General features: G+C 42.6%; 1 protein-coding gene across 4 annotated transcripts in view; it reads right to left on the bottom strand.

Moving 5' to 3' along the window:
- The window catches only part of RFX3 (regulatory factor X3), a 555,440-nt gene that overhangs the window by 25,317 nt on the left and 507,178 nt on the right, over window positions 1–22,945 (bottom strand). For all 4 annotated transcript variants that reach the window (XM_069228385.1, XM_069228414.1, XM_069228395.1 and 1 more), the window contains 3 exons: window positions 17,790–17,939; window positions 14,899–15,107; window positions 1,235–1,388 (listed from right to left, as the gene is read on the bottom strand). In XM_069228385.1, coding sequence (XP_069084486.1) covers window positions 1,235–1,388; window positions 14,899–15,107; window positions 17,790–17,939 — 513 coding nt within the window. The remainder of the gene's footprint in view (window positions 1–1,234; window positions 1,389–14,898; window positions 15,108–17,789; window positions 17,940–22,945) is intronic.

The following is a 22,945-nucleotide window of genomic DNA, read 5'->3' as shown; positions in this document are numbered from 1 at the left end:
ATTGAGATATTGCACAGTTGTATTCATTATTATTGTTTATCTACATTATTTCATTGTAATTGTTATGTTTTGTTTGATGCTTTTATATGCATCTTCTGTTTTAAGGAGGAAAGGTGTGCTATGGTGTGTATCTCGAGCCTCAGTATCTAAGGGAAAGAATCTGGTCAGGGTTTTGGGTGTGATGGTTGGAATGATCAGGTGGAGAGCGGACAAAATAACATCAAGGACGGGGCCTAGAGCTTCTGGTTGTCCGACATGTATTGCTAAATAAATAATTCCTCAAATGTATCTGTCTGGTGAATCTATCGGCTTTGTTGGCACTCTGCTCTCCCCTTTGTATAGAATCATGGGTCAATTGGTTAGCTACTGCACTCGCTCTCTTTCATTTACTACATGCAGTCAAGTTATGCCTCAGTGTGGCTTTCATAGGGCCTGGTAGAACGTCCCACGTCAGCTATGTTCCCAATTTCATCGGCCTTTGTGACCCTTGTTATTTCATCCATTCTTGGGACCTTAGGACTCTGTTCTTTTCTCCAAAGTTGTGCCTCTCCAACTCAGTGCACCAGTTGTCATCCATTCCTGCAAAGCCTGGGCCCCACAGCAACCTTCTTGTAGCATAAAGTACAGGCGGCCTTTCAGAGTGAGATTTTTCTGGCACCCGACCTCATGGTGTTTCAAAGATATTTCTTTATGCAACATTACTGGGTAGTACATCGGAGTGAATGTGATTACTTGTGTCTCAGGGGTCCTTAAGTCTGACAGAAGCCAGTATTGGTAGGAACAGTTGATGGCTGTGGGTCGGAAGAACATTTTGCATACATTCCCAAAGGAAACAGAGTAGTTTTCACTCTGAGTTTTTATGTAATTAGTTTTATATAATTTTAATTACCTACTGCAAGCCAGTTTAAGATGCCTTAGAAGATATTACTCTGTTTGGAGTCGTTTAATCCCATGCATGATATTCGAGAAATGAAGAACACATAAATATATGGTGCTTGAGCCACAATTTAAAGAACATGACATTGTAATTGGCACCGAAGCGGTAACTAACGTTTTGTAGAAGCTGCGGTGTCAGAGATCATTTGCATATACTTGTTGTAAACCCCGTGATTCCTAGAAGAAATTGTATTTTCTGTATTTATCTGGTAAATGCCTTGAGCTGCCCAGAGCCCAGTCGCATTTATACACCTCAATGTTAAAGCAACCAATAATAAGATCAGGCTTATGTACTCACCTCTCCCATGACTGCAATAGGCGTCTCTCCGGTTGCCAGGGCAACTCGATGTTCAACTAAGTAGAACATGTACTCATCGTACAGCAGGCGGATTAGGTGAAAAGAGCCAAAGCTAGCAGCACTTCGTAAAGTTAAATCTCTAATCACCATGGAACTATTAAAAAAAGAGAGAAATAGATTTTCATATAAAACTATACAATATAAATACACTTTTCAAAACTGCTCACGGTATCGTAAGTCGTGTGATCTACAGGTGTATTTTCAGTGTTCATCAAATGAGCTCTTCACTTTTCAATACCACAGAACCGGGAAATTGTAACACCTGTTATTTACAGCACGCAGCAGTGGCCAAAATGCAGGATGCAGCACGAGTCATATCTTATTTCCATCAGGTGGTTCTAACCACTGATATACACGTGGTAAATATCTTGGTATTTTATTGGCCGTTATGTATTGAAGAGCCTGGCTTCAAATGTGTTCTAAAAGTGAAAGCTAAAGCTAATTAAACCACAGTCGTAAACTAATTGGAGATGTGTTGCAATCCTCCAGCATTCACAGGAAATGCAAGCATGTCAATCTGTGAACCGGTCAATAGCTTTAACCCCCCATTCAATGTCTGACGTTAGCCAAGACCTTTTGATTTCATCAAAAATATAGGAACATCATTATTACTTATAGGGGCTTTCAGGAGTGCGCAGACGTGTGAGTTGATTTTGCCGTTGTTCGAATAGAAAATCTACCTATACGGCAGCAAATCTACGTGACCGGCAGCACTCTGCCTACGACCGTCCACTAGAGAATTGCATTAGGGGATACCAAATCCCGCTCGCCAGTTTGCATTTTCTGGAGCCTCGCAGGACAAACAATTCTGCCACATGGCGATTGCCGGAATTGTGCCAAACCTCCACGTTATAGCGTAACATGGAGTGACCAAAATGTGTGTAGTTTATTTTAGCCTAACACCAGATGTGTTTCGGCCTTAAAGGGCCCCATGAATACAACGTATTTAACCAGGTTCAGAAAAGGAAAAAGGTATAAGAAAGCAAGTATAAAGACAGTGCCATCTTATAACACATATCGAACAATATCACAATTACTGCATATGCGAATCCATATAGTTCACAAGGGTACAGTTGAATTATATCTACATACTGTCAAAAATAATAATACCAAATCATAAATAATAACCAATGAGATAAATATAGGCCATATCCATAGTGTAAATGTTGTAATAGCACAGCTCCCAAAAAAATAACACGCAAGTGTTGGTAATGTCCACAATCATGTTGTTATCTATAGTGCGTCCTACATTGTATCACAGATCTGAATGTACAGATGTACTAACAGCTAGGACCTAAAAGGGTACAGCCCAGTGCCTAATTTGTAAATAAAAAAGTGCTGGTGCTGAAAGCTCTCCTCTTAAATACGCGGCTGCTGCAATTAAATGTGGGAACACGGAATACTGAGGCAGCGTAATCCTGAAGCCATCTCGGGCCCCTTTAATTCATTTGAAGCCACTTCAGCTCACTTTTGCAGCTTTCGGCTTTTTCCCCATTGTGACGCTTTTTTGTTTTTCTCTTCCTCCGTCTTTCCCAAATGTGTTTTTTGCTAGCAGCAAATGCTTGGGGGACGAAGAATAAGCGCCGGCCCTCAAAAATAAGTGCTGGTGCTCAGCACCGGAAACAACTAGCACAAATTAAGCACGGGTACAGCCTCATCATTAAGTATACTACAAGGTATAAGAGTGCCAATGTTAGAAGTGGTGTCTCAATATAATTATACAGTAACCACAGCATATATGGAAAATGTTACTTAACCAGTAGACATCTATTGGTGGCACGTAGTGGTGTAGATTTACATGCTTTGCATAAGTCCGCCATATAGTGCTGGGCTCGGAGTGTTGCAAGTTGCTGTTGTTCAAAGAATCCTTTCGTGCCACGAGATCGAGTGACGACTCCTCTCAGTGATATTGCGCATGGGCATTGAGTCCTTTGTTAGATTGTTTTCCCCGCAGGCGGGTGAGGTAAGGAGTATATATATACATATATATATACATGTGTGTGTGTATTATAGAAAAAAGGATCTCCATGCAGTTTATATCCATATGTACAATATTTGTAAAATAATTCTACTACCACGACCACAGGCTTCTGGGGAGGAGGGAGGGCGCATGTGAATCTACAGCACTAAATGCCATGAACAGATGTCTACTGGGCAAGTAACATTTTTCATTCTATGGCATGTGTGGCTATAGATACACATGCTTTGCGTAGACTGAAAAGCAGTCCCCTCCAAGTAAGTGTTGGCTAGCCTGTAGGATTTGGAGTAGCCTGAAAAAGTATCCTAAGCACTGCCTGGCAAACATTTGCTTGTTGGCGAGCTAAAACATCTACACAATAGTTCTTAGTGAATGTGTGTGATGTAGAACAAGTAGTAGCTTTACAAATATTTGCTATTGGAATGTTTCCTAAAAAAGTCATAAAAGCACCTTTTATTTCTGGTAGAGTGTGCTGTAGGAGCTTTAGATAAATGTCTTTTAGCTTTAAGATTACAAGTATGAGTACACTTGACTATCCATCTAGCTATCCCAGTCTCTGAAACTGGATTGCCTTTGTGAGGCATTGGAAATGCTACAAAGAGCTGTTTAGGTTTTCTAATACTTTTAGTCCTATGAATATAATACATAAGAGCTCTTTTAACATCAAGTGTGTGCAAAGCTCTTTCAGTGACTGGCTGTGGGGAAAAAAACAGGTAACTCAACTGATTGGTTAATGTGAAATGGTGAAACTACTTTTGGGAGAAATGTAGGGTTTGACCTAAGAGCTACTCTATCTTTATGATCTTGGAAGAAAGGTTTTTCTAAAGTGAACGCTTGTAATTCACTTCCAGTCTTTACTGGAAGTGATAGCCACTAAAAAAGACAACTTTACATTAAAGAAATTACAAAGAACAGGAGTGCATGGGTTCAAAAGGTGAACCCATAAGTCTAGTAAGGACAACGTTAAGGTTCCATATTGTAGCTGGCGGAAACTTGGGTGGAATGACTCTTTTAAGGCCTTCCATAAAGGCTTTGATTACTGGAATTCTGAATAAAGAAATATGTTGTCTGCTTTGGAGGCAAGCAGCCATAGCTGCTAAATGAAGTCTAATAGAGGAGTATCCTAAATGTGACTTTTGTAAATGTAGCAAATAACAAACAATGTCTTGTACTGATGCTTTAAGTGGATCAAGGTGTTTAGGTTGACAGTAGCAAACAAAATGTTTCCATTTTGCAGCATAACAGTGTATAGTTGTAGGTTTATGTGCTTCTCTAAGAATGTCCATACATTCAAGGGAGAGTTGTAAATAAGCAAACTCTATGACTTCTGGAGCCATATCACAAGATTGAGTGTTTTGGGGTCTGAAAGTCTGATTTGACCTCTTTTTTGAGTCAGAAGGTCTGGTCTGTTGGGGAGCCACAGACAGATCCAACAGAGTTGTGTACCAAGGCTGACGTGCCCATGTGGGAGCTACAAGGATCATGATGAGTGATGTTTGTCTCAGTTTGTGAACCAGAAATGGAATGAGTGGGAAAGGTGGAAAAGCATAAGCAAATATCCCAGACCATTTCATCCACAGAGCATTGTGCTTGGACTGAGGGTGTGGGTATCTGGATGCAAAGTTTTAGCATTTTGAATTTTCTGTGGTGGCGAAGAGGTCTATTTCTGGTGTTCCCCACAGGTAAAAGTATTGGTGAAGGTCTGCAAACAGGTTGTCCATTCCTGGGGGATATTCTACCATTAAGTGAATGTGACAATGAATTACCCATTTCCAAATTGTCTGAGCAAGAAGGGACAATTGAGACAAGTGTTCCCCTCCCCTGTTTTCTGCAGAGAATACATGGTTGTCATGTTGTCTGTATGGACTAGAACCACCCGGTAAGAGAGTTGCGGCAGAATTGTGGCAGAAATGCTTTCAGCGCTAGAAAGACTACTAGTAACTCGAAGTAGATGATATGATAAGTTTGTTGAACGGGATCCCATCTGCCTTGTATTGTAAGGTTGTTGAGGTGACCTCCCCAACCTATTTGTATTGCATCTGTAGTGAGAATGATCTGAGGCGCAGGGCTGCCATTTGGAACGGTTGGTGGGATTTCCCCACTGCAGAGAACAGTGAGCCTGGCATTCCAACAACACTAGATCCTGAAGATTACCTGTGACTGAGACCACTGGCAGATAGACACTGCTGTAATGGATGCATGTTTAGTCTTGCATGAGGAACGATGGCAAAGCAGGATACCATCATCCCTAATAGTTGCATCACTAGTTTCACTGTGTAAGTGTAGTTCTCCTGTAATTAAAACAGAAGAGTTTGGAAAGCCTGAATCTGGGATGCGTTTGGATGTGCCAGCCCTGAGTGAATATTGAGAATTACTCTCGGATAAGGCTGTATCTGTGAGGGTTGGAGATGGGATTTGAAAAAGAAGACTGTAAATCCCAGAGTATGTGGATGGTTTTCTGTGTACTGAGTATGATTCTGAGATTGTTGGATGTTATTGGCGTTTATGAGCCAGTCATCCAAGTATGACATGGAAGACATAAAAATGTTGTCTACTGAGGAATGCAGCAACTACTGCTAGATATTTTGTGAATACCCTGGGAGCGGTTGTTACCTCAAATGGTAAGACCTTAAATGGAGTGTTTTCCTGCAATGATAAATCTGAGGTATTTACAATGTCCTGGATCTATGGGAATGTGAAAATAAGCATTTGAGTTCTAAGGCAGTCATGAAATCGCCTTGCTGTAATAGGAGAATAACATCTTGCAGAGTGACCATATGGAAATGCTCTGAGAGGATGTAGAGGTTGAAAGGTCTGAGATCCAGAATTGGTCTTAGAGACCCATCTTTCTTTGGCATAAGAAAGTATGGGGAATATACTCCTAACCCTTGTTGAGTCAGGGGAACTAGTTCTATAGCCCCTTTGAGAAGAAGGGATTGAACCTTTTTTTCAAATAATGAGATGGTCGTGTGAAAGTTTGTGAGCATGTGGGGGAATATTTGGTGGAGTGGAGATGAGTTCTAGACAGTACCATGTTGGATAATTGATAGAACCCATTTGGTAGTCTTCCCCATACTGGGGAGGTGTGTGCTGGAGTAATCTGTAAGCAGTCACTGGTGTGTGCTTGAGGCAGACCCTCTAGAGGTGGATGCCGTAACTTTGCCTTTATTATTTGCACCTCTGTAAGAGCCTGTAAACCTCTGTTGTAAATGTGTGTTCCCTGTTTGGTCTGGGAGGTAGAATACTCAGTGGATGATGTTTTGAAACCTCCCTTAAATTGTGGCCTATAACAATTACCCCTACTTGGTGTAGTTAGTAGAGGTCCCATAGCTTTAGCTGTCTCTGAGTCTTTTTTCAACTTGTCTATGGTGGTGTCATCTTCTGGACCAAGCAAGTGTTCTTTAGCGAAAGGCATGTTGAGAACTACCTGTTGTATTTCTGGTTTGAAGCCTGAGCATCTCAGCCAAGCAAGTGTCTTATAATGACACAATGTGCCCTGGTACCGCTGCATTAGTGGTACAGCTAATGGAGTTGTTTGAGATGGCTTGCCCTTCTGAGACTATCTCCTGTCCCTTTTTCCGATGTTCCTCTGGAAGGTACTGAAGTAGCTCTTCCATCTAGTCCCAGTGGGCCCTAGCATATCTTGCACAAAGTGCCGGCGAATTAGCAATTGACCATTGATTAGCAGCCTGTGCGGCTACTCATTTCCCTGCTGCATCAAGTTTTTTGCTCTCCTTATAAGGTGGAGGAGCATCTCCTGTGGATTGACTATTAGCACGTTTTCGTGCTGTGCTTACAACTATAGAGCAACATCACAAAACAAAATAAAATGATGGACGGAGTTGAAAAACTTTTCAAACACTCACCCCCAGTCACAGATCTGGGTTTAATCCATTGTTATTTTGCTCGCCACGTCACCCCAGTTTGGACCCAGCCATATGCAAATCAGTCTTGACCCTGTTCCCCATGGGAACAGTCCAGCCCGAACTGCTAGGCCAGGTCCTCCCTGGACAGGAAACAAGCTGCCTTGTACTTTTTGGTGACCCTTGGGGTAACAACCCTTCCCTAACAGGTTCTCTAAGGATGTCTGTAGCATGTCTAAGCATTCCTGGCAAATTGGGCAGGAACTGACTCTCTATGTGAATGTTGGTCAATGTATCAAAAAGGAAATCCTCTTCAATCGGGTCAGTGTGCATGTGTACATTACTGTATGCAGCTGCCTGTGCAATAAACTGATTGCACGCTGTTGCATCTTCAGGAGGTGAAGGCTGTGTTGGATACAAATTAGAGTCATTAGGGAGTATTGAATCTGGATCATATAAATCCCATGGCTCTACATCCTGTGGAATTTCACCTAAGTCATCTCCATGAGGTGGTGGTGACCCTTCTGGAGAAAACTGACTCTATGAAAGATGTAGGAGATTGTGGCGGAGGAGTAAGAGGGAGTACAGGAGGGTAGGGTAGAGAGGGCTGAGGGTCACCTGGAGCCTTGTCAGTGTTCTTGGAGACTTTTTTTTTTAGGAGGAGGAGCGGTGTCCAATGTCTCTTGAAAGGTAGGTCTCCTTTTAATTGGAACAGGGGGCGAAGCAATTATTTTCCCAGTTCAATTTTGTATGTGGAGCTGGAGCTGATGAGTGCCCATTACTTCCAGAATTGGCTGTACTGGTGAAGCTGCTCCAGATGAAAGAGTGGATTCTTTCGAAGCTATCTTCCTCGGTTCTGAAGTCATTGGAATGGAAGTCCTTTGTCGAACGGAAGGTGTCGGTTGAAGGCTTCTTTCTCGGAGTCAAAACGCTTGGATCGTAAATTCGACTTGATCCGGAGACTGTGTGGGATGCTGTTGAGTCTGCGGTCGTTGTTGAAGACATCCTGGCCTTGGCAATTTTTGGTGCCGAGCCATAGGGCGGGGCATCCAAATGTAACTTTCGGATCACACCATGGCCCGATAGTGGTGGAACGACGACCAGTTTGGATGTTTTTTTTTCAAAGTCTTTAGATGGGAAGTTGGGGCTGGTGTACGTACATGTTGTGCTTTGTTGAGTGGCTCACTCTCGATGTTAGATTCAACATCCAAATCAGAATCGCAAATAGAGAGGGCTGCCTGATGTCTGATTTCCCCCTGTGCATGCTCCTCTCCAAAAATGTCAGCAGTGATGTCCGGTGTGTTTGACGCCATCTCCAACCAACAAGCTCTTCGCCCCGAAGAGTCTTTTTAGATCGAAAAGGCCTGAAGGCTTTGCAGTTCTCTTCTTTGTGTCCTGGGGACATGTACAAGTTACACACCAGGTGTTGACTAGTGTAAGGACATTTTGAATAGCATCGAGGACAGACCCTAAATGGAGTCAGTTCATAAGCCCTGTATATTCCGACAGCACGTGAAGGAGTAGGCCCAAGAAGGGTGTTGACGCCCCAAAGTGCAGTAAACCAACTCCTGATGCAGGAATTCGGTTCAGGTGCATTAGGTTTGGAAAACATAATCGAATTACTATACTGTCGCTGAAAGAAAGACAGAAGACAAGAGTTCGGGATAGACCGAGCTGAGGAATACCGGAGCGAGAGTAAACACGTCCGAACAAAGGACTCGATGCCCATGCTCAGTATCATCGAGAGGAGGAGTTACTCGATCTTGTGACTCAAAAAGATTCTTCGAACAAAAACAACTTGCAACACTCCGAGTCAACACTAGACGGCGGACTTATGCAAAGCATGAGTATCTACAGCCACATAAGCCATTGAACACATATATATATATATATATATATATGTATATATATATATATATATATAAATCTTGCCAGTAGGTAGTTATAGTTAGGACCATGTTTCCATAGAAAAAGCGTTTGTTTACTTGCCTATATCTTTGGCGCCGTTTGGCGAATGTTCACAAAATGTAAAAAAAAAAGTGACACTGTGATTATTGTTGCACAAAGAAAGTTTTGGGGTGAACTGTCAAGCGGGGCCGAGAAAAGGGGGGGGCGGGGCAAAAAAGCTGCATTTCCCATGTTAATTCCCATAGGACTTTTGAACACAACCACAACCCTAACCGCTGGATGGAATTGCACCAAATCTGGCAAAAAGCTAGCTGTTGGTATGCAGATTGTGCTTTTGGTTATTTGGTATAAATCTGTAGTTGAGGAGAAATTAAAATCCAAATTTGTATATCTCTGGCTGTGAATAAATCACAAATATTTGCGAATAAAATCGATTTAATTAGCTGGTCACAAACTGACTAGAAAGTTGCAGCCCCCATTTTATGTTATGGGAAAGGGTCCTCGGGGCTGAAAATAGAAATGATAAGTGGCAAAAAGGGTCAAGGTGAAGGTACCCTGACCCAGGGGTGTGATATAGGGTTGTTTGGGGGTCAAACTTCACCATGCGAAATTTTTTAGGATATTCGAGAGTATGAAAAAAATATTTACAAAAAAAACATTCACAGACTCATTCATACACTAATTCATCCACTCATACATGCACTCAGACACTCATGAGTCAACTCACACACCCACTCAAGACACTCAGGAGCCCACTCACCGATCCACTGACGGCGACAGATCCTGCGGCCAAAGGCCGTGTGTGGCGCGGGGTTGGGTGGTTATAAGGGCTAGGCTGCAAGACCTGGCCACAGGCTGTGCGCAGTGGTGGTTGGATTAATATATAGTAATTAAAATTACTTTACGTTAAAAAAACATACAAATTCACTGAAAAAAACAAAGGTTACAGGGACATTATTGTTCGGCTCTGAATTTACTTATACAAAACCATAAAAATTCAGTAGTTATTTCAAGTAACTGTAACTCACGCCTTCGTCATGGACAGCTAATTACTCCACATATAATATCATTTATGACATCTTCTTTGGCATCTTTGATAATATCACTGGAACATTTGCAATAAAAATATTGATAAGAAAACTGCATGGCGAGGGCACGAGTTATAGTTACTTTAGGGCATAAATTCACCATCAATGGATAATCAAGATCAACAGCAGTTGAAAGTCTTGGATTTGTCTATCTTAAAGGAACTGTGAGACCTAGAAAATGAGTGAGTAGCAATTGTAGGAACCAACTACTCAGCAAGTTATAACTGTCTCCTGTAATTAAGATAACTTGGACGAAGCTGCATCACCGTTCAAACCTCCATCTACATTTTTACAGGTGACTCCAACATGATGAGGTGGATGTTTTTATTAAAGTACTGATAGAAGGGGTTAAGTGCTTGTCTGCAGAGGACAATAAAAGGGAGCCTAAGAGGTATTGCACCATATAAAATATCAAACTTTCAAAGATTTAATTTTAGTATAGTGCTTACAAAAACACAACTGGGGTTATCGCAGCATCCTAATGGAGTCGTCCTAACAGTCCGATGCCACTCGCGGCCGAGAAGCATTGGTGACAGAATGCATCCTGACCTGCTTATTTATCCAAGAAGAGGCCATAGTTTTGCGCAAAATGCCTACCCATTTGGAATGTATAGTGCACATTCCACACTACAGCTGCATAAAGGACACTGAGGTAATGTCTCCAGTGACCTTGTGTTTTTGTAAGTTTGGCAATGTGATTGTTTCTCAAGCGTCTCCATACAGAAACCTGCAATAACATGAACCCTTGTGTAAAGAAGATGACAAAACCAGAAAGAGTTGAATCTCAACCAAATAAGGATACTTCTTCTTAAATATATGTAGCAAGGGCTTCTTTGTTTGGTGGAGATATGCTGATATTCCTCTGCATTAAGAACTCATCTCCAAAATTGCGGTGAAAGGTGCTGATGGGGCCTTTTGGTAAGCTGTCCATCATCCTGGAAAAATGCTGGAAGAAGTTGCATACCACTAACGTATATATGGCAGGCCAAATGGGTCTGCATCCGCTGGGAGTCAGCATTGCTCCCGCACAAAGGGAGCAGCTAAAAATGCTGCTCTCTGCGTGCTGGAGCAATTCTTTCATTTGTTTTCATGCCTGCTGCTGAAAAGTCCACTCCCAGTGATCAGGAGCAATTTTCCTGCTCCTGCCCTCTGGCAGCAGACTTACAGTTTGCTCTTGCTTGGTAGTAGCAGTCAAAGCTACAGTCAAGCGAAAGCAAACTGCTATGTCCCAAGGGTGGCCTTCTCAGGAGATATGAAGCAGGCCCTGGGGAGTGGCTGTTCCCAGGGCCAATAATGTCTCCGTGGGGGCTGCAGGGTAGCCCTCCTTTCAGTTTGTATGTGCCAGCCCCGGGAGGTGGTGGCATGGCCCCCTCCCCCTTTATTTACTTTTGTTGTCCTGCGAAGGTGGATGTTCCTGTGGCCCCCTCTAATTCTTTATTTAAGCCCTGGGAAGGTGGTGGTCCCTGGGGCTCAAAAGAGCCTGAGGAGTGGGGTGGCGTGCGCCCCTCTCCCAACTTTGTTCTATAGTCAATGTCCCCGGGATCCGGCCCACTCAGCCCACCCTGGGACTGATCTTTGAACAAGAGTGGGAGACCGCGCTTGTGTTTTTTTTTTCTTTTCGTTTAGTTTTTTTTAACTCCCCGTTGCAGATTTGTTGATATTCTGTGATTTTGCAGCTAAAGTTATGATTTTTATTTTTTTTGCCCTGGTGGAGTCCCTGGGAGGCCCCAGCACTAGAGCTGGGTGGGAGGGGGGGGGGGTGCTGTCAGGGTATTCCTACTCTGCACCTTTTTCTTGTTTTTTTTTAAACTTCACTTTTGGGACTCAATTCAGTCAGAGTCTGCAAATGGCTGCCAACACTTCCTGGTTGAAGTGTTGGCAGCCAATCGGATCTCACCATGAGAGCTCTCAGATTCACAGAGGCTCCTCGTCCCTAGATATAACATTTTGTTTTTCTTTTATACTCTAAAACTACTGAACAGATTTACACCAAATAACAAAAAGAGCTCTTTCTGGACCAAGAGCTACCTTTTTGCCAAATTTTGTGTAATTCCTTCCAGTTGTTCGAGCAGTAGTCACGTTCAAAATCTCTATGGGAAATTGCATGGGGAAAAAAGCATTTTGCTCCCCCCTGCCTTTTTCCAGACCCTGCTTGATGAATCATCCAAAACTTTCAAATCAGCAGTTGAATTGACTGTTATACTAATTCCTAACTATAACTAACTACCAGTTGCCACATGATGAATGTGTGCTCAGAAAGCATGCGTTCCAATATTTGGTGTAAATTCTCTTAAAAATTTGAGAAATTTGCATTTGTACTCAGGTTGAGTGGCTGGCCGCGCCCTGAGAAAATGATGCAGCCACCGTTACAGGACTCAGGTTTTAAAAACAATAGTATAAGGGGGCAGGGTAAAGGCACCCTGACAACCTGCCACTTGAGAGGGGGATCCAGAGGATCCTCCACAGGGGCAAAAAACTAAAAATTAAACTATGGAACTTCTGCGGGACCCAAAGCAGCCCTCCTGTGAGGTATTATAGTACTCCAATGGAAGCCATAGCACAATCTTCACCCAGTGTGGTGCTGGTACTGTGCAAGCTTCACCAGTGGAAGGTTGCACTCTATCACCCATATGGGTGAAGCCTGGATGACAGGAGTATTGAAGTACCCAAAAATGTCCCATCATCTTCATCATCATATAAGACAGTTCTTGTTCTTCATCAGATTCATATGAGGGCTTCTAGTCACTGTAATCATCATCTTTTTTATCCAGGCCGAAGATCAGTTGTAATACTTATCAGTAAATAACCAATTTCAAAGGAATAGTAGACATCATTGGATTTTTGAGAAACAATGTAGTGAGATTTATAATCATCAGCTTCCTTGTTGATGAGTATATGACTGTCAGAGCACTCATTGGTGCTGAAGTTGTTGCAGTCATCATCAGTGTTGATAAGTATGCTATAGATGGGGTCATTTCTACTAATGATCTGTCTGTCAGCAAGGTCTTGGTCCTCACTGATGGGGTTTTGGTCATCGATGGAGGTGAAGACTAATAAATCTTCATCAGTGAAGATGTTGTCATTGACAGTATCTGTTTTATTTGGCTTGTTGACAAGATAGTCGCTGGACATCATCAAATACGTTTTGAGTGACTTCAGTGGAGTGGTCATGGTTTATCAGTCACCAAATATTAGTGGTGACAGAAGTTTTGTCACTTGCACCAAAAGATCTGGTCATTGCTGACAGAATAAGAGGGCCCTTTAATGCTGGAGAATGATTCTTTGGCAAAATCCTTAGTGGTGACTGGATCCAATTTATGATTCGTGGACTTTGATGTGGAATACAATGGAGCACTTTTGACGGACTTCATGGACAGAAGTTGACTTTTGTACCAAGAGGACATTGCTTTCTCCATTCTGAAGAGTTCTGAAGCTTAAATTCTTGTACATGGAACACTTCTCAGTACAATATAAATCTTTACAGATACAAAGAAATCACTTTATATGTGGGACAGCCTCAACTTTTCAAGGCTGAACAGGAGTCTGAAGAATTAAATAAGCTTTTCTTCTTGAGAATTTCTGCCATGGTAAAAGCATAAGTCTCTGGGGTCAGCCACCTGACCACAAAAGGAAGCATATTACTAACCTTCCACAACAGGGGGTGAAATGTTACACAAACCAAAGACAAGAAAATCAAATTTGAAAGAAAAAAGTAGGGAGGACTCTCATCCATTCATCAGATATGTAGCAGAAAATTCAGAGCAGCTGCACCAGTGGGAGAAAGTGTCTTTCCACAAGTTTTGTCAAAGTTCAGGTCATAAAATGAGGTGGATAGACTATGGGGGTCATTCTGACCCTGGCGGTAAAATCCGCCAGGGCCAACGACCGCGGGAGCACCGCCAACAGGCTGGCGGTGCTCCCATGGGCATTCTGACCGCGGCGGTACAGCCGCGGTCAGAAACGGAAAACCGGCGGTGTACCGCCGGTTTCCCGCTGCCCTGGGGAATCCTCCATGGCGGCGCAGCTTGCTGCGCCGCCATGGGGATTCCGACCCCCATACCGCCATCCTGTTCCTGGCGGTTTCGGCCGCTGGGAACAGAATGGCGGTATGGGGTGTCGTGGGGCCCCTGGGGGCCCCTGCAGTGCCCATGCCAATGGCATGGGCACTGCAGGGGCCCCCGTAACAGGGCCCCACAAAGATTTTCAGTGTCTGCCATGCAGACACTGAAAATCGCGACGGGTGCAACTGCACCCGTCGCACCCCTTCCACTCCGCCGGCTCCATTCGGAGCCGGCATCCTCATGGAAGGGTGTTTTCCGCTGGGCTGGCTGGCGGCCTTCTGGAAACCCAGAATACCTGCGGCGGTCTTTTGACCGCGCAGCGGTATTCTGGCGGTCGCCGCCGGCCGGGGTCAGAATGACCCCCTATATGTAGTCTTTGACTATTTTCAACGTTGTTGATAGTATATATACACTGCTACGTTAACTCTGAAAACCGAGGGTATGAATCTGAGGAATAATTCAAGCATGTGACTCAATGAAAGATACAATGATAGAAACTCTTAATGTATAATAAGCTAACAACCACACCCTTCTCATCTGGACTTCTTTAGTATCAGCCTCTGCCCATTCATCCCTTCACTGAGAACAAAACAGGACCTTTCATGGGCACACTTGCATACACATTTCCACGCACATGCATATCCTTCTTTTTTCATGGTTGCGCTGCTTATTACTGCTTTGCATGTACATTAGGGAAAAGATGTACCTGTAAAAAGACCACTTGAGAAGAAATTGACGTGCTGCTTTAGGGAAGCTTGGTCTTCCTTCATATGGTTTCAGGGCTTGTGTAACTACATTGTCAAGCCAAGCAGCCCATTGCTCCAGTGTGCTCTGCTGCTGAAGAGTCATCTTAAAGTCAGATTCTAGTCTCTGGACCATGTTGTCATCACATTGGCACACCCAGGATGCCTGCTCCTGTCACAGTTCACAAAAGGATTCACAGTAAGAAGCCATCATCAAAATCACAGATCACAGTAATTAAAGTGCGGCACAAATAATGATGACATTTGAAAATGATTGATAAAAGTGGAAATCAGCACTGTTTACTGACCAATTATGTCAGAAACAACTCGGGAAAGTACTGTATGGATTTGGGAGAAGGGGCTAGAACATTTGGCGGGAGTAAACTGAAATGCTCTAGAACAATATGGAGTTTATCTGGGAAGAAAGTTTACCGTTTGGAGAAAATAGTTGTATACAAATTCACACTCATCCGTTAATATGCTGTTGTTCTTTATACCCTGATGCAGATGGCTTCACAAATTGTGTTTTGGGTAAGTTCTCTAAAGATTTGCATACTGTTTCCAGATGTGGGTTAAGGTAACTGTTGCTAATCCCCACTACCCAAAGGAGACACATTAACTCGTCTGTTTCACAGCCAACTTTACTTGAATGCTATTTTAGGACACCCGGGTTTGTTCTGGCTTAGCTGTAAGGATTTAAAGTACTTATTTCAGCATGGTTACATCTCACAGCACACATTTTCAACATCATGCTTTGCATCTGCTTGACAGCCACCCTTTACCAGGGCCCTGGTAGCCCTCTGCACTCACTCTAAAAAGTCACAACACGCAGGCAGAATATAGTCTACTACAGCATGTGGATGCTTGCATAAAATTGATATCCCTCTTATTTAGTTATTCCAACTGTACCAATCCAGTTTTGTCAATGGTAGTCAATAATGACACTCAACAAAAGTGTACCCATGTGGGTAAAAAATATAAGCTTGTTGGGGTACTCAAACAAAACAATTTAACTCTTCCAAACTAAGCGCCAACATGCTGCCTTTTGTATAATGTGAGACAGGTGTCTGATAAGGTGATTGCTTTCTTTAGTAAGCTGAACTATTACAGGGAATAATGTTAAATATAACTCATTAAATATGTTAGCATACACCATTCTTTATAGAAAAGACATCCATGCATAGATCAATTAATGTACAACTTGTAGAGTAACTTAGTACTTCAACTCTATTAACAAAATAGTAAGACAAATCAGATACTTCATGATTGTTTGACCAATCAAGTGACCATGCTGTGAAACTGTTCATCCCCAGACTTGAACACGTGAACCACATCACACCACTTGTTATGCTTACACCACAACTGCTAAATTTTTATTAGGATGATTAGCCCTTTTGGAATGTCTTCACTTCCATGTTAGCTTTCCTGAAAGTAGAGTTGCTGAGAATACAGTTAAATAAATATATACTTAATCGGAAAGTTGGAAAGCCTTGCAGTTCTGAAGGCGGTGACAGAGTTTCCCAACACCTAGTGAAGTGACTATTTCTACAGTTAAGATTACACCATTAACTGCTTGGAGACGCAACAGGGAACACTAAGGCCCTAATTATATGTGGCCTGAGGTGGTATTCCCGTCTCCCCTCCCTTCGTGATACTGCCCTAGGTCATTCTACCATTCCTGGTGACTTCGGGCAAAGAGATGTAGGAACCGCAGTTGCTGCTACCAATCCCTGCCCTGCCACTTACTGTAGCCTGGGGGAAGAAGAAAATACTCCCCAAATGAAATGACCAATGCCCTTAAAAAAACAAAAAATGCCACACACACACACTTATGGCCTGTTATAAGTAGGTCGTAAATGAGAGAGGATTTGGGCTTGTTAGTTCTCATGGAGGGGAAAAAATTAGATTTACACCCGCCATTTCTCGTTAGCACGCCGTCCCCTACTGTAGGGAAAATGACCTTAAATCTCTGGATTCAGGTGTAGGGACCGCTTAAGTAGGGCCTGAGTGATCACTCAGTGTTCCCTTCTCCTGGAATTGGCCACGGCAAGATAAGTGGAATGAAACTGTCTCTGGGTCATTTTGCAAACTTTTGACATCTTACATATTATGGCTCATAGCATTCTTGGGGTGGATAGTGGCAGTAGTTGCACTTGCAGTGATGCAAAATGTAAATGACTGAAACAAAGTTTTAAAATCCTCAGGACCAAAGCAATTAACAAATCTATTTATTGTTTCCCTGCAAATAACTGGTGAAAGTGGCCTGATACCATGTAAACAGCTTGCTTTAAGATGTTTGTTTAGCACTAATTCGAATAGATTCGGTCTTTGATCCTGAAATTAATTTGTTTCAGACGACATCCCAACTTTAGGCCTCTCCTAGTGCACAGTGAATGGACTCTTTCATCTAGACTAACCCATGTACAACTAGCATTGACCCCCTTCTGGCCTTGAGGGCTGCATGGGATAGGAATGGAAACTGTTGTGTGCTGCAAAATCCTAAAGCGCACTGCTGCTAACCCATACCATCCTCATTCTTTGGATCTACGAAGCGCAAAGTTCTGTGGCTAATACATGAATATTTTTCAGGTTTTGGTTTACCTGAAAGAAGCCCTGTGCGTCTAGTGCTAGGTCGGGCAACCTGCACTGCGCTGCAATCTTTCATTTCAGAGAGAAGAACACATTTTAAGTGTGATATACAGAATGAGTGTGGAGGAAGAAATTGCGACCCTCAAGTCAAAACATATGAAATGTAATGTACATTTTTATGGCTTAGGCTTTACCATATTGAACAAACGGTGAAACAAGTAGGATTCAATTCATACAGTTCCAAGTAGGTCTGGAAAAGCTTTACCTGGACATTGGCAAAGTCCACACGGTTGAGGTCACTGAGCATCTGGTTGATTTGAGAAGTGTTCTGCAGCACAGCACGTGCTGCCTGTGCCAGATGATTTAGAGATGTGTATCTTCGCAGAGTCTGGGCAAAGGCACTTACAGCAGCAACCTGTGAAGAAACACATATGATCACTTTGATGCAAATACTTTGATTTCGCCTTTGGGAAAATGGGTTGTAGCCTATAAAAACTCCTTGTAAATTACATGGAACGTGTATATAGGGTGTGCACTGTACATGTTGTGTGACATGGATGAGAGTGAGCACGGAGTGAACCTGTGGTGTTATATGGGAAATGAAACCAATTTGCCCCCTTCTTTTGATGGTATATTAAATGTAGGGTGAGTAGTGCCTGCCAAATAGGGATATAAATTGTAGAACATTCCTGAGTTCCATGAAGTGCTTCAGACTCCTGTGACAGGAAGGAAGGAGACACATAGCCCACTGATAGCTCCTGTCCTTGTCCCACTTTATTCTTGGCCAGAAGTATTACTGCATACATTTTTGTGTAAAAGCTGTATCTTATGTAACTTTGTTTCAGATTCCCACATCAGGGAACACAGAGTTCAAAATAATTTCCTGCTGAAGTTTGAGTTACAAAAAAAATTAACCTCCCCATTTGGGGGCTAACAAATACTTGGAACACTCTTAAAGTAGCTTTTGGCATGGGTCTCTGAATTTCACATTGTTTTCGGAAAGGTCAAGGTAAATACTAGGTAGAATCCAGGTCAGTGTGCCAGTGTTTTTGTTGATCAATGACAGGAAGTACACTGCAGGGTGGATGGCAACTATTTGAGTGCCTGTGCCAGGAGGCTTCATTGCTGGTGTCCCAATGTTGACCCTTACAAGGAGAGTTGTAGACTCCCAAAAGAAAGAGGAACTCTTTGCTGCAGAAAGGGGTTACTGGCCGGCATCCCCCCAGAGGAAAGCTTGCCCTGTGGAGTTATCAGCTCTGCTGCCTGGTGACTGAGGAGCACTGCAATGGACTTAAGTCCTCACCCTCCTGGAAGAGTTAAATGGACTTTGAGGGAAAAGGCTGAGCTTGCTGGGGAGAAAGAGCACTGCAAGTGTACAACAAGTAGGATGCTGTCTAGAAAGGGAGGGTGGTACAAAAAAGACAAAGAACTAAGAGCAACCAATTCTGGGAGTCAGGAGACTGTTGGAGAGTAGTACAGGTGGCTACAAGAAGGCTGAAAACTACAAATCTGTGTGATGAGTCACATGCCCTACATGTTTTAGTAGGTTCTAAAAATGTGCATATGCCCGAGGGACTGGGCCACACATCGGTTCCATCTTCTGGGGCACTTCCAGGATGGTAGCGGCATCCCCAGTGAAAGCCTGATGGCAGACAGAAAGTTTTCAATAAAGGCAAGGCTATAGTTTGAAACACTCATTATGAGACCTACTACGCTATGCAGTCTAGAAAATTGCTAGGCAGTCAGTGTAAACAAAAGCAGACCTATATCTTGTTCAAAGTTTTGTTTAGCTCTCATGTGAGAGTTTTACTGTTAATGAGAGACTATACTTATTGGAATGGCTAATATTGTGTTGGTCTTTATGGTGACAAACCTTATGTTAATCATTCAAAGGCAGCCTCTTCCTAATGGCATGAGCAAATTCATCTACCTATGTCTAGCCAGGTAAAGCACATGATTACTGTAATATATCTATTCCATGTGTTGAAGGTATGTTTATTCCAGGTAAAATATTGCGTTCCAAACAATAATCCACAACTCCAATCTTCAAATATGTTCCCAAATCCACTTGTTCGTCAACACGTGTTCCGTCAGGGGAGTGCCCCTTGACTTCCTGAGGACCTCCTTCTGTTTATAAACTTTTTTCTATTCTCTCTCCAAATATCAAAGTGTATATCGATTCACCTGGCCATGTATTCGTGACTCAATTAAGGATGCTTATGAAAGGCATGTACTTAGTGCTTAAATGTACAAAGGAACAACATTAGCCTCATTCTATGCTTTCTATAAGCACCACTGTTTAAATACTATTTTCCGAAATGCCATTTTCCGAAATGGCATCCGAAGTACTTGCGGTGGCCGAAAGCAATAGAACAAAATAAACAAATATACAGGATACGCTGGCCATTCTCCGAACGAGGCATTCAATTGTGAATTAATTGAGTCAAGAATACATGGCCAGGTGAATCGATATAAACTTTGATATTTGGAGAGTGAATAGAAAAAAAGTTTATAAACAGAAGGAGGTCCTGAGGAAGTCAAGGGGCACTCCCCTGACGAAACACGTGTTGACGAACAAGTGGATTTGGGAACATATTTGAAGATTGGAGTTGTGGATTATTGTTTGGAACGCAATATTTTACCTGGAATAAACACTCCTTCAACACATGGAACAGATATATTATGGACTTTACATTTATTTTTGTCATTGTCATGAAATTATTCTTATGATATAAAAGTGTGCTACTACTAACTGTTTTATTTGGGATAATCGCTTGAGGTTATTGTATGGGGCACATTTGGGGGTGAAGCCCTAATTTAGAAGCACCGTTTGAATGTAGAACAGGTAAGGGATAATTTTGAGAATTAAAGCGCCATTTACTCTCATATAGTCCACCCCTATTATCGCCTATTGCACATGATTACCGTCTTCGCTGGTACTCTCTCCTATCTGAAACCTCAGAAAGTTAATAAAAACATTCTCAGTGAATATTGGTCAATACCTTGCCTTTTCAGCAGCGGAGATCCCTATTCAGAAAGGAGAGTCTAAATTATGACCAAGGATGCACTGACAAAGGCAGTTGGTTTGGCTCTTGTATGGTGCATACATATGAGGACACATAACATCACACACATATTCAGACACAAAAAAAATCTGCAATACATGGTGGCATTAATACATCCATATATCTCCACATCCAAAGACACGCATGCACACGCTGCTAGTTTTTTGTGACTTCTAGCCACCCGTTGGGATTTTTTCTTGTTGTTTGTGCTCTGTAGCTAAAACAAGTACTATAGTGATGTTTGACCATAAAGATCAGATTATATCACAGTCTAGTTTAAATGTAAGCGGGCATCTGGCATCTGTTCCAGTCCAGTTTCCACATGTTTATTTTTTTATGCCATGTAGTTTTGTAACGTAGCATAGACTTCCTGAGCGAAATACTGGTGTTGTGAAGGAACTAACACTACTGGCTTTTCCTTTCTCTCTCTCTCTCTCTCTCCTTCCCAGCTTGTTGGAAACCAGATTCTAAGGCACAAATTTGTGCGTGAGTGAAAGAGCAAACACCAAGCCAGGCTTCAAGCAAATAGTTTGTCTAGTACTTCCTGACCAAAAGCAGCATCTTTAAAATAAGATGTATTTAAACAGTGGTGCTTTTAGAAAGCATAGAATTAGGCTAATGTTGTTCCTTTGCACATTTCAGCACTAAGTACATGCCTTTGATAAGCATCCTTATGTTGCTTCAGCTCTAGTGAAATGACTGTGAAGTGACAAAGGTGACCGTACTCCTGTCAGATTGCAAGCATTTAATATACAAAAGACTAAGGGCCTCATTACGAGTGTGGCGGTTCGAGGACCACCACCCTCGTGGTGACGGACGGACTGCCGCACTCTAGGCGGCCTGACTGCCATATCACAACCCTGGTGGGTGAACCCACCAAGGAGCCGCAGTCTCTGCCAGGAGCATTGTTCCTGATGGGCTGATGACGGTCTGAGTTGTACTCAGCCCCGGCGGCGCTGAACTCAGTGCGGTCATGCTGATTACAACGCTGCTTTGTAGACAGTGCGTATTCTGATGGTGCTGGTGTGCTACTGTAGTGGCCTCAGCTCTCTTAACGGAGCTGAGACCAAGACCGTAGCACTGTTCCGCCGGTCAGCCCGGCAGGAAGAGGCATAATATAATGTTCCTAATATGCTTGGGGGGAACTCAATCGCCATGGCACTGGCATCCTCCCTGCGAATTTGGCGGTTGGCTTGTCCAAACGCCAAGCTCGTATTTAAGCCCTAAGAGCCTGATAATAGTGGTGTGCTGATTGCTGGCCTGAACTAGGAGCACCACAGACAATAAAAGGTTGTTGAGGGAGCCATGGAAGCAAGAAGCTTGTGAAGCAGTTGTTCAGAGAAATTGTATTAAAACAATATTAGTTTAAAGGGGGGACTGTACTTAGCATCACCTACATAAGCGTAGTGATAATCACAGTGATATTTAAAAAGTAATGTTATGGGACTCCAGTAGGATCCAGAATCTGCTGAGTCCAGGTATAAAGGATGACGTTCAAAGAGGCCTATACAGAATTAGGTGATGATCTAGAACCCACTGTTTAAAGTTGCAGAATTGAATGCACTTTATTCTAGTATTGATGAATGTGGAGCTCACCCTTAGGTAATTCAGATGTTCAGAATCTAATGCACCCTATTTTAGGGTTGATGAAGGTGGAGCTCGTTCTCAGTTAGGAATTTTTATTATGCATGTGTTGATGACGGACATTTTAAGTATTTTACAAGTATATAAAGCATGAATATACTTTACCAAGCGTGAACTAATTACTGACTAGCAGCCTCCGATCTGCTAAACAGTAACCTCAGTTATAAATGTCTTGTTTCCTCTACGGCTTTGAGAACCGTCCAACTGTTTAAACCTAGTGATCTCTCCTTAACTGGACTCAGTTGTGGACAAACGTGGAGCTAGCCCTCAGCAAGGATTCTAATTTAGGTATATATTAATGGTAAATGGTCTATGTATATGTTTTTAAAGAGCATCATAATGGTTTGGTTTGGTTTGGATTGGACAAATTGCTTTTTACAGCCATGAGAATATCTTAGATTTGTTTCGTTAAATTGTTATGGTTTTAAATAACTTGAAACAAAAAATTATTTTCTACTTACTTTAGTGGCACAACAATGGCACTTGCTCTTGTACTGGCATCTGGTAAAGCATGTCCTGGCAGCACACAAATTCAGCAATTGGGGGGGAGACAAGGAAAATCCTTCTTTCCTCGTAGATGAAAAGACCAGAGCCTTAAGGAAGCTAGAAAGATCTGTCTATGCCAACAAGGCTATCCAGATTGCGGACAGTCCACACATACATGAGTATTCAGTGGCTCAACAGAGTAGGTAGAAAGTCAGAGGAGTCTTGA

The sequence above is a fragment of the Pleurodeles waltl genome, chromosome 1_1 (genome assembly GCF_031143425.1).
Source record: "Pleurodeles waltl isolate 20211129_DDA chromosome 1_1, aPleWal1.hap1.20221129, whole genome shotgun sequence".
Taxonomy (NCBI): Eukaryota; Metazoa; Chordata; class Amphibia; order Caudata; family Salamandridae; genus Pleurodeles; species Pleurodeles waltl.
Note: the sequence above shows the minus strand (reverse complement) of the source record. Positions and strands in the feature narration are given on the sequence as shown.